The sequence below is a fragment of the Mustela putorius genome, unplaced genomic scaffold, assembly GCF_011764305.1.
Source record: "Mustela putorius furo isolate JIRA1106 unplaced genomic scaffold, ASM1176430v1.1 tig00000139_pilon_pilon_pilon, whole genome shotgun sequence".
Classification (NCBI taxonomy): domain Eukaryota; kingdom Metazoa; phylum Chordata; class Mammalia; order Carnivora; family Mustelidae; genus Mustela; species Mustela putorius.
The window spans coordinates 934,138-946,149 of NW_025421293.1; the positions used below are offsets into that span (position 1 = coordinate 934,138).

Sequence of the window (12,012 nt, forward strand, 5' to 3'; positions counted from 1 at the left end):
AATCTGCTCGGAATTACTTGTGAAAGATTTTAGCAGCCTTTCAGACTTTATTAATAGTGGATTGCTTATAATTTACCTCGTGACTTAGAATTTCTAAGGTGCATTCAAAGAGATGGAAACCGTGGCCGGCGGGACGGAGGGTATTTTGTTTCCCCACATAGATGACGTACCAAGTGAATGAGGTACTTAAAGTTAATGTACATTTAAAAAGTTTTGTTGCTTTAGTTTTTTTAGTTAATTTTAAAGATCTCTTCCTGTGTTTTTTCCTGGTTTGGATTTTGTTCCTGTATGACAGCTGGAGAGCACAGGAACTACTGCTTGGGAATCGGAGTGGAGTGTATCAGGGGCCCTGGGGAGTGTATCGGCAGGAGCAGGAGACGGGGTTTTCTCCCGCGCATGCTGTCCTTGCTTTGTGCTCTTTCACTTTTGAAAATGAATAATGTTTTGAAAGTACCTTTGTCCTTAGAGATTAGTATTCATGTGGATTCAGCATTTTTATTTTATTTATTTACTTTTAAAAGGTTTTATTTGTTTATTTGACAGACAGACACAGCGACAGAGGGAACACAAGCTGGGGGGGGGAGGGGGAAGCAGGCTTCCCGCTGAGCAGGGAGCCTGACTCTGAGCAGGGAGCCTGACTCGGGGCTCAATCCCAGGACCCTGGGATCATGACCTGAGCCGAAGACACTTAACGACTGAGCCCCCAGGTGCCTCTGGTTGTCAGCATTTCAAAAAGGGATTTTCTTACTGTAAGTTGTATGTTAAATATTCTTCTGAAATAATTGTTTTCTCATTAGGTTACTAGTAAAAACGTTTGTGCCTTCGTGGTTGCTACCTACACTGACGGTCGGCCCCCTGAAAGTGCAGAGTGGTTCTGCAAGTGGTTGGAGGAAGCAGCCAGTGATTTTCGGTTTGGCAAAACTTACCTGAAGGGTATGAGGTACGCTGTATTTGGCCTGGGAAATTCTGCCTATGCAAGCCACTTCAACAAGGTGGGTATGTGTTGAAATATGGGGATAAATTCTCTATTGTAATTAAAAAAAATTCACACGCACACACATTCACATGTGTATGTGACGTCATCCCCAAACTTTGGTGTTTAATAATGAACTTCTTGTGTTATTCTTTTTGGGGGGAATTGCTACATATATGTATCCATGCATGGTGTATAGTAGGTTCCCAAGTAAATTTTTATTGAATAAAATGCTTATACCTCTTATTGTCTGGTGTCATAGTGGCCTGGGTTCATGGCCATCGTGTTCAATGTGCTGTCCCCAGGCAGGACCTTGGGGATGAAGATCACTGATTCTCTGGACTTCCTCAGCCGCCTGTTCTGTTGTTGAACAACCTTTATGGCTCAAGCTAACCCTGAATTCAGTTGAGCTCATTGTTTTTTAGTCATTGATTTTTTCTTTCTTTCTTTCTTTCTTTCTTTTTTTTTTTTTTTATTAACATATACTGTATTATTAGCCCCAGGGGTACAGGTCTGTGAATCGCCAGGTTTACACACTTCACAGCACTCACCATGGCACATGCCCTCCCCAATGTCCATAACCCCACCCCCTTCTCCCTAAACCCCTTCCCCCGGCAACCCTCACTCACAAATCCCTCACAAAACCCTGTTTTGTGAGATTAAGAGTCTCTTATGGTTTGTCTCCCTCCCCATGCCATTTTGTTTTATTGATTCTTTTCCTGCCCCCCAAATCCCCCACGTTGCATCACCACTTCCTCATATCAGGGAGATCATATGATAGTTGTCTTTCTCCGACTGACTTATTTCGCTTTAGTCATTAATTTTTAAAGGGAAGTAGAAGAAAGACATTTGTTGTCTTTTAAGTAATAAAACATTGTTTTGTTTTCCTAGATCTTTTTTCTAAATGAAGTTAATTTGGCTCCTTTTCTTTTGCAGTCTGTTCTCTATACTTTTATTTATTTTAAAAAAGGTTTTATTTATTAGACAGAGATCACAAGTAGGCAGAGAGGCAGGCAGAGAGAGAGGGGGAAGCAGGCTCCCAGCTGAGCAGAGAGCCCGATGCAGGGCTCGATCCCAGGACCCTGAGATCATGATCTGAGCCGAAGGCAGAGGCTTAACCCAGTGAGCCACCCAGGCGCCCTGTTCTCTATACTTTAAATAATTAAGAAAAAAAAAATACAGAGCATCTGTTTCTTGTGGTTCTTAACAGTTACTCGAGCTTTTGCACATGTAGCTCTTCCCATCATGGGCCCGGCCTGGCCCACCTGTCCAAGATAGAACACGAGTGAAGGTGGACGTGGAGATCTTTCCTTAAGCTTGTTTTCGTTCAGTTGTTGTGTATCAACATGTGTGTTTCTGACCATATTTTCGAAGGAAGTAGACCCCAAACCGGTTCAGTTCAGTCATGTACATGTTCTGTGTAATGCCTGGCCCCTCAGGAATCCCGTTCGGATTTCCAACTCCTCAGTGTGCTTCTCGGTAGCCCCCGTCAGCTCAGCCGCTGCCGCCTGCGGCGTGCCGGAGTTCGGAGCTGGTGAGGTCTGAGTCTGGCCAGACGGACCGCGTTGCTGTTTGTTATTAAAATGGGCTTTGCTGCCTTTGAACAAAGTTACTTTGCTAACAAGTTACTTTATTCTGACCATGACTTAGAATATAGTAGTTTTCAGTCTTTTAAGGCAGCAACCCTTACCCTAGTGAAGGGGTTTGTCCCTTTGTTTATAAAGTCTTTTGTGGGTTCTGTCAGCTGTAGCCAGTGTAGTGTTTGTGGGTTGTGGCTGGGGCTGGAGGGCCCGTTTAGGCCAAGTTCCCTCTTCCGGCAGCAGCCGGTGACAGGGTCGGTGACGGGGTGGGTGACGGGGTCGGTGACAGCGTCCTGGAGGAACTTGGCCTTTTGCAGGGCCAGCTCCCAGGCTGTGATTTCGAGGACTGCGTCTTAGCTCCTCTGTCTTCTTGCAGGTTGGCAAGAACGTAGACAAGTGGCTCTGGACGCTTGGTGCCCACCGCGTGGTGGCGAGAGGGGAGGGGGACTGTGACGTGGCGAACAGCAAACACGGCAGCATCGAGGCGGACTTTGGAGCCTGGAAGACCAAGTTCCTCGCGCGGCTGCACACGCTTGAGAAGGGAGAGAAGAAGCCCTGTGACGGCAGCTGCAGGAGGGGCCAGTGCGAGTCGTCCGCGGTACGCAGCGCGTGTGCGGGTCTCGCTGCTGTCCTGTGTGGGGATGCTTGCCGGGCCCCCCCGAGAAACGCCGTCCCTGGCTTCTGGTTAGAGGGAAGATGCGGCTCCGTGGCGGCATGTGCGCGAGCGCGGGCCTTCCCAGGGCCACCAGCCTGCGCGCTGGCCCTCCCGGTTCTCTGCTGCGCGGTCGCGCGGCCGGCCTGGGGGCTTCTCCTGTCGTTGCCGAGGCTGAGGTTACGTGTGTTCCGTCCTCGTAACCCCTAAGCACGTCTTCTTCCCGACTCTCGCCGGACGTCTGCGTTCTCACTCGGACTGGAAGGCTGCCCGTCACCCTAGATTCCTCGCTTTCTGTCCCTCACTTTCTAAACACGTCTCTGGTCCTTGTTCAGGGACCCTCGCTCTCGGAAGCCCACGTCACCCGACGGTTCCATTGCCGCTGTCGTCGCGGCTGTCCATCTGCGTTTGGTCACCTGCTCACTTGCGTCATTCAGGAGCCACCTTACGTTCTGACTCGCTTTCTCTCCACCCTGTTTCTGTCCTTCCCCGTTGGGGCACAGCCGTTCGTGCCGGTGACTGAAGCAGTGTTCTGTCTGCCGGGGCCTTCACTCCGCCGGCGGCCATTGTCTTCGCTGACCTTGGCCTCTCACTTCCGCAGGCACCTCGCGTCTGGTCGCTCACGCGTCCTACTTGAAGATTCTTTTGGTTTCATACCTTTTTCATCGCGTAATGAAAACTGCTTACGCCGCTTCTGGCCTTTCCCAGCTTGGGTTTTGTGCTCATTGTTTTACGAACGATCTCCAGTTGCCTTGCCTTCCAGTCTACTAACCCGCCCGGTCAAACCCCAGACCAGGTTGAAACCTACCACGTGCCCGCCTGTTTGCCTGCTGCTTGCTCCTTGACCCCGGTTCTCGGCCCATGTGTGCGCTCAGACCTGCCCAGCGCTCCTGTTTCAGTTCCCTTTCTCGCTCTCCCAGGGGACTGGCTGTTCAGTACTTTCTCTCCCTGCTTGTTCCTCCGGCTGTCATGGGAAGCTGCCAGAGATCTGTGTCGCTTCCCTCCCCGTCTCCTGAGCCGCGGGACACCGTGGGCCCGACTCTTGTCACAGCCACTCTGTGCTCTGGGATCAAGGGCTTTTTCTCTGTGTGTTTCTGGGTCTCTTTCTGTCTCTTGTCCGTCTCTTCCCCACCATTATATTCTGTGGATTAATGAACAGGCCTCGGAATCATCCTGTTCAAAGGAACAGGAAAGGCAAATAAGAAACCAGTGTTTCCTTCGTTCTGTGTGTTTCCGCTGCTGTTTGTATTTTCTGTTCTCTTTTCTAGCTGGTCTTTTTCCTGTGTTTGCTCATCGCCACTCCCATTGGTCCTTAATATGTTTTTACACTGTTTAAGAAAATTACATGCGATGAGCCGATGAACTGTTGTAAAGGATACGGTGCGTTGGTGTTTAGTACATTCTCGGTTCGTGAGACCCCTCCAAGAAATCAATAAAAACTACAGGATACTGAAAAATAATTTTCAGTTCCACTAGAATTTTGGAATAAGTCAGTGACAATCATAGAGAGATCAAAGCAGATGCAGCCACTACCTGAGGGAAGTAAGTGTACAGGACTGAACACAGGACACCACAGAACACAGATGGGAGGGAGCACATGCGCCGTCGACGAATACGGTCTAGCCGGGAAGTGTGATCCAACCGCACCAAGAAATGAGAGGAAGGGAAGTGATACCGTGTTTGCGTCCATGTGAGACAGAGACAGAGACTCTGAACTGCTTTAAAAATCAAGAAATAGCAAGAAGAGCCTATTTAGGAATACAGAGGAAATATCTGATGAAAAAGCTAGAATTAAAAATGACTGCCCTAGGAAAGTAAGAATTAGAATAAGGCAAGAGAGTATAGTTTTTAATTATAAGCCTAGAAGCACTATTTGAGGGTTTAAATGTACATGTGTTACTTTTTATTAAAAACACAATTATTTTTAATCTATTGCTAATTGAAATGTGAAGACCCGTGGCTGATATCAGCAAAAATGGCAGAGTAGGTAACTCCACGGGCCTGTCCTCTCACAGAAACAACTACAAGTTAAGATTTAACTCTGACTAATTCCCAGAGATCTGAGAAAGGTTTACAAGAACCAAGTAAACACTGAATTGAGAAAAAGGAAACTTTTGTTTCCTGGGTGGCTCAGTTGGTTGAGTGGCCAACTCTTGATTTGGGCTCAGGTCATGATCTCAGGGTCCTGGGATCTAGTCTCACATCACGCTCCGCACTCAGCAGGGAGTCTGTTTCAAATTCTCTCTCCCTCCCCCTCTGCCCTCCCCCTCCTCGAGAGACATGCTCGCTCTCTAAAATGAATACATAAATCTTAAAGACCATTATCGGGTGCCTGGGTGGCTCAGTGGGTTAAGCCGCTGCCTTCGGCTCAGGTCATGATCTCAGGGTCCTGGGATCAAGTCCCGCATCGGGCTCTCTGCTCAGCAGGGAGCCTGCTTCCTCCTCTCTCTCTCTCTGCCTGCCTCTCTGCCTACTTTGGTCTTCTGTGTTAGTCTCTCTTCCGTATCATCTCCTTGACTTCGCCTGCTTTTCGCTGGTCCCGTCTGGCTGTCAGGTTCTCTAGAGGCCGGCGGATACTCTCCACTCCGTCTCTCGCTTACTTACTTCTACCCTTTTTAGTTCATATTTGTCCTCTTTGAATTCATCCTATGTTTGCCAACTCAGTGGCACACTTAAAATTGTGTTATTAAAATATTCTGTTATTTAGTGTTCTTTTCTTTTTCACAAACATATTTAACTTACTTATTTGAGATGGAATGAGAGTGGGAGAGAGCGCGCGCGGCTCCGGGGACAGCGGCAGAGGGGGAAGCAGCCGCCCCGCCAAGCAGGGAGCCTGATGGGGAGCTCGATCCCAGGATTCCAGACCAGGCCCTGAGCCGAAGGCAGACGCCCAACCAGCTGAGCCATCAGGGGCCCCCGTGTTCTTTTCCAGAGTGGGGGTGTTCAGTGCCCTCCACCTGGCATCTGTGAGCAGAAGTCCCAGGTCATCCCCCCCACTCCGGACTGGCTCTCCAGACTGGCTCTCTGCCCCACAGCGACTGCTCTTTCCTAGGCCCCAGGACGTGGTGTTGTCAGGCCCCGAGGATATTTCTGTGTCTTCATTTTACTTGACTTCTCAGCGGTGTTTGCTACTGACTTCGTTGAATCGCTGTCCTGACTGTCAATACCATTCTCATGCGTTGCTTTCTTTTTCACTTGGGATCGTCTTCTCTTTCCTCTACGCGGTGCAGTGTTTCAGGGCTTGGTGCGCCGTTCTTTGTTGGTACTTTCTTCCTAGATGAGCTCATCCGGTTCTGTGGCCTTGGGTTCTGTCTGTGTGCTGGCCAGTCCCAGGTTTATATTTCCAGCCATGAGGGGTGCCCTGATTTCGTTCCCGTCGGTGCATCCTCTTTAAAAATCTCTGCTTGAGGGTGCCTGGGTGGCTCAGTGGGTTAAGCCACTGCCTTCGGCTCAGGTCATGATCTCAGGGTCCTGGGATCGAGCCCCACATCGGGCTCTCTGCTCAGCAGGGAGCCTGCTTCCTCCTCTCTCTCTCTCTGCCTGCCTCTCTGCCTACTTGTGATCTCTCTCTGTCAAATAAATAAATAAAATCTTTAAAAAAAAATCTCTGCTTGAATGTCTGAGGCATCTCATACTTGACACATTCAAAATGGAGCTTTTCATTTCTACTCTTGGTCTATTTCTCCCCACATCTTTCTCATTTCAGTGAACTCAATTTCAGTGAACTCACCAACTCAATTACTTCTAGAAGAAACTTGAAAGCCACGCTTAAGTCCTTCCTTTTCCTCATTCCTGCATTGAGTTCCTCACTAAGCCTGGTTGCTTCTGTGTCTCAGACAGAGATCAGGAAACTTTTTCTGTGAAGGGCCCGCTGGTAGAGACTCCGTCTTTATGGGTCAGATGGTTTCTGTTGCAGCTGTTAATCCTGCCGCCGTCTCACGGTGACGTGTAAAAGTAGCTACAGATGCTGTGTAGGTGACGGGTGCCTTTGGATTTGGCCTGAGGCTAGCTGCGTGCGGCTTGTGGGGCTTGGTTTGCTGACCTCTGGCCTGAAATATCTCATATCTCTCCAAGGACTCCCAGTTTGGGAGCTTTGCTGCTTTGAACAGTGTGTTTCTGACGCGTTGATGTTCCAGGAGGAGGAGCCCTTTGAGAGCACCAGTGAGGACGAGTCCGGCGCCGAAGACCGTCCGAATCCGAATCCCGTCGTTGACGTTGAGGACCTCGGCAGGATCGTGAGCTGCGCGAAGAGAGAAAAGGTAGCGTCACCCTGGGAGAGGCGGCGTGGGCCCTGCGGCTGGCCGCCCCCGGCTCAGGCTCATCTCCGTCGTCGTTCTTGGCCTCCTTCCTGACACTTCTTTGCCATCTTTTAACAATTCTGAAAAAAATTTTAAGTTTTTTAGAGGAGACAGTGCGAGCGGGGCCGGGGGAAGAGGATGGGCGGAGAGAGAGGCTGTCGAGTAGGCTCCACGCCCCAGGCAGAGCCCGACGCAGGGCTGATCTCAGGACCCCGAGAGTGTGAGCTGAGCCTGGATCCAGAGTTGGACGCTCACCTGGCTGAGCCGCCCCAGCTCTCTGCCGTGTTTGTGTGAGCTTGGAGGAGCACGGGCGGATCCCAGGGCAGGAGCTGAGGAAAGGGCAGATGGTTACAGCGGCTTCGTCCGTGCTGTGGCTGGAGAGACGGGTTGAGCAGCGTGAAGAGATCGTGTTGGGATCCCAGGGGGAACTCTCTTACAGGTGCTTCCCTGTCCCAGAGACTGAGCTGTGCTGGGCGTAGGGGCAGCACCTTGGTTTGTCGGGGCTAAGATCAGCGTAGGTGCAGGCCCTAGGAGTTCGGGAGATGTTAGTTTGGCTTGTCTTTGTCGTGACGAGATGAACGTGAGAATGGACGGTGCGGTAGGATTTGACACAGATTCCAGTGATCCGAAATTGAAATAGTGTAATATACACAAGAGCAGAAAATTATATAGACTCAATTTATGTATGAGTTTTGGGAAGTGAGAATATCCTACTACAAATGTAGCAAGGGCGCAAGTTTTAGAAACAGAAGAGGTAAAACCGTGGAAAAATCCCAGAAAATCAATGATAAAATTAACACAACCTCAAATGAAAGAAATCAGTAAAGTAACAGGTTATAATAATATATTTCCAAACAATAACCAGTTAGAAGCTCTGGCGGAAGAGAAAAATCCCTGTCCAGCAGCTATATACAGGGTAAATAAGTATATAGAAATAAATCTGAAAAATAATGTCCTAAATCTCTGATGAAAACTGAAAACATTCCTGAAAGATATAAAAATGCCTTTAACAGTCACTCGTCTTGTTTTTAGATATGGTGACTCTGTTCTAAAGATGCCATTTCTCGTTAATACACAAATTTGATGAAATCCCATTAAAAAATTAAGTTTCAATAACTTCTTTTTTTTTTTTTTTTTCCTGGAGCCAGCCTTATTGAGTCATATGGAAAAATAAACATGTGAGAGTGGTGAGGAAAGCCTTGGTATTGTAAGGAGAAAAACCAGTCCTGCTAGATATTAAAACTTACTCTAAGGTACCTAATTAAAACTGTTTTGGCTCCTTTTGAGACAGATCCACGCAACAGAGTAAAATTTCAGTAATAGACCCCAAAATATATGGGAATTTTGTATATAAAAAGGTGGTATCTCTTTTCCCTGAGGGAAAAACACACTTTTAAGAGAGATGATATTGGCAACTAGATAGCTACTTGTGAAAATTTAAAATTGGCTCTGCCTCTTACGTATGTCGGAATAAATTACATTGGGTCAGAGATCTCAGTGTTGGAAAAATATATAAATAACAGAGTTGAGTTAGATGCATTATTTTGAACTTGGAGGAGGGTTTTCTGTTGATTCAAAATCTGTAAGCAATGGGGTGGCCGGGTGATGGACACCAGGGAAGATTTGTGTTATGGGGAACGCTGTGAAGTGTGTAAGTGATGACTCACAGGCCTGTACCCCCGAAATAGATAATACATTATATGTTAATTAAAATAAATTAAAAAATCTAGAAGCAATAAAAGATTGAATTTACCAATGGTTTTTAAAAAAGGTTTTGCAGGTCAAAAGACAGATAATAAGTAGGGAAAATATTTGCCTTTTATATAATAAAGAAGGAGTTAATTTTTCTACTCTACAAATTGCTCTTAGAAGTTGAAAGAAAAAAGACCTGAAACCTAAGGAAAAAATTGTCCAAACCCCCCGAATCGGCAAGTCTCTAAAAAAGTTGCACAGATAGTCTTTAAGCATATGAAAAAATGCTCAGATTCACTTCAAATGAAGGACATGCACATTAAAACCACACTGCCCTAGACTTCTCACCTGCCGAAACAGCGAATGTTTAGAAACTGGACAGTGCACGTAGCCCGTGAGGCTGGGGGAGAACAGGTACGCGCAGCTTGGTGATGGGAGTCAGGACTGGCGTAACCTGTGCGTGGGGCGGATTTTGGTAGTCTTCCAAATTTGTGCATTTACGCACGATCCCGCAGGCCCAGATGTGTGATTTGCCTTGTAGATCCAGGTTTACGAGTACGAAACAGCAAACACAAGGCTAGCTCTAAGCATGTGTAGCGAACAACTGCCAGATCTCGGTTGGAAAAGCATAAATTATCCACACTGTGTAGATGCTGTTGTGCAGCTGTGCAAAATAGTATGGCGGCGGCCGCCTGGGTGGCTCAGTTGGTTACGCATCCGACTCTTGATTTCAGCTCAGGTCTTAATCTCGGGGTCGTGAGCTTGAGCCGTATGTTGAGCTTCGCACTGGGCATGGAGCCTACTTAAAAAAAATTGATAAGGTGGATCCACGTGTATTAATGTGATTAATGTGGTGTTGGATTTGATGTGGGAGTTGACCTGAACATCCGAATTTTTTTTTTTTTTTTAAGATTTTATTCATTCATTTGACAGAGAGAGAGAGAAAGATCACAAGTAAGCAGAGAGGCAGACAGAGAGAGGGGGGGAAGCAGCCTCACCGCTGAGCAGAGAGCCCGATCTGGGGCTCGATCCCAGGACCCTGAGATCATGACCTGAGCTGAAGGCAGAGGCTTAACCCACTGAGCCACCCAGGTGCCCCGAACATCCGATTTTTAAAAAAAAATGTGTTTATTGTCATGGCACATTTGCACATTTATAATTTGAGTGTGTGTGTGTGTGTGTGTGTGTGTGTGTGTAAATAGTATTTTGTAGCTGTGTTTGCACAAAGAACCTTTCATATTCTTTTTTTTTTCCATAAAGATATATTTGTTTATTTGAGAAAGAGAGAGCACGAGCAGGAGGGGCAGAGGGACAGGGGGAGAATCTCAAGGAGCCTCGGTGCCGGGTGGAGAGCCTGACACGGGGCTGCCCTGGGCTCGCTCCATCTCATGATAGTGAGATCGCGACTGAGCCGAAACCTAGAGTCAGATGCTTAATCGACTGCACCAGCCAGGTGCCCAGAACCCTTCCTGCTCTGACACCAGCCAACACCCAGTTCAGTTTAAGCGGCCTCTGTTGGGTTTGACTGCGCCACCACCCGGAGTCAGCCTCTGGCTCTGCAGGCGAAGGTCGTGGTCATGCAGGAGACGGCCTCCACTCTGTTGCCAGCTCTCAGCTGGGGGCCACCGGTACTTCAGATCAACTGGTTATAAATTTGGAGGCCTTGTGATCCCCCTGTTTCGGTACTTGCTGGAACGACCCAGAACTCACCGAAAGCACTCACAATGACAGTTTTAAAGATTACAAAACAACCAGTGGAAAAGACACGTAGAGCAAGGTCTGAGAGCAGAGGGAAGGAAGAGACTCAAGAGTTTCTGTCAAACCCGGCACATCGCCCCTTCCCGCCGCACCCCGTGTTCACTGACGGAGCTGTGCTGAGCTTTCACATCCGGAACTCTTACTGGGGTCTCATTGCATCGGCCCGGCTGAGTAGGTCCTTGGCCATGGACTGAACTCGTTCTCCAGCTGAGCTCCCTTCCCGTTTCTTGCCCTGCGGATCCAGCTGGCCCAAAGTTGCACCGAGCGGTTGGTCTTTCCGATGACCTGTCCCCATCCTGAAGCTATTTAGGGACAACCTCCCCCCCAGTCCAGTCGCCTCATTTGCATAACAATGACCCTTCTGGCACTTAGAAAATGCCAAGGTTTTCTGAAGCTCCCTGCCAGGAACTGGGGACAGAGAACAGATGTGTGCTCTGTTATGCCGCAGGCCTGGAAACCAAGGTTGTGAGCGCTCGAATCTGCCTAATGTCCTCCTCCACTTAAAGGAACCGGGACTTCTTGGAAAAATGACTTCTTCCAGGGTTGAGGAAAGGAGAGTCCCATGGGCCTGGGACATCGCGTTGGGCAAGTAGATCCTCAGTGACTGACGGAGATACGTCCAAAGGACGTAAGAACCAGCTCAAAGAGTTTCCCGCAGGCCAAACTGGGGACACTTCGGGCATCAAAGATGCGCGCCGTGATTATATAATGAGCATGTGGATTCTAGTCAAAAGAAAATCAGTCGTTGTGCTACTGAACAAAGGGACAGGACAGTGTCTTTGTAGAAGGTTTTCAGGTGATAAATACAGAAGCCATGATCGAATTAGAAAATCACTTGTTTTCAATCTCGTGTAATAATTGATTTAAGCAAGGATTGGGTGAAATGCCTCTGGGGAACAGATAGTCACATAGTTTCAAAATATCCCCCAAACTAACCCACTTAGATGCACCAAAAATAAATAAATCAGCGGAGGGAACACACCCTTTCAGATGTTTTGCTCTTTACGAAGGATAAAATGTACCTTTACAAATGGAGTGAAGGAAATCCCAGTGAAGGTT

At 48.0% G+C, this 12,012-nt stretch overlaps 1 protein-coding gene across 8 annotated transcripts in view; it reads left to right on the forward strand.

The window, feature by feature from the left end:
- Positions 1-12,012, forward strand: part of LOC101692945 (S-adenosyl-L-methionine-dependent tRNA 4-demethylwyosine synthase TYW1) — a 201,127-nt gene that overhangs the window by 9,748 nt on the left and 179,367 nt on the right. For all 8 annotated transcript variants that reach the window (XM_045074911.1, XM_045074908.1, XM_045074913.1 and 5 more), the window contains 3 exons: positions 798-992; positions 2,930-3,151; positions 7,342-7,464. In XM_045074911.1, the coding sequence (XP_044930846.1) occupies positions 936-992; positions 2,930-3,151; positions 7,342-7,464 (402 nt within the window). In that variant the 5' untranslated portion in view covers positions 798-935. The remainder of the gene's footprint in view (positions 1-797; positions 993-2,929; positions 3,152-7,341; positions 7,465-12,012) is intronic.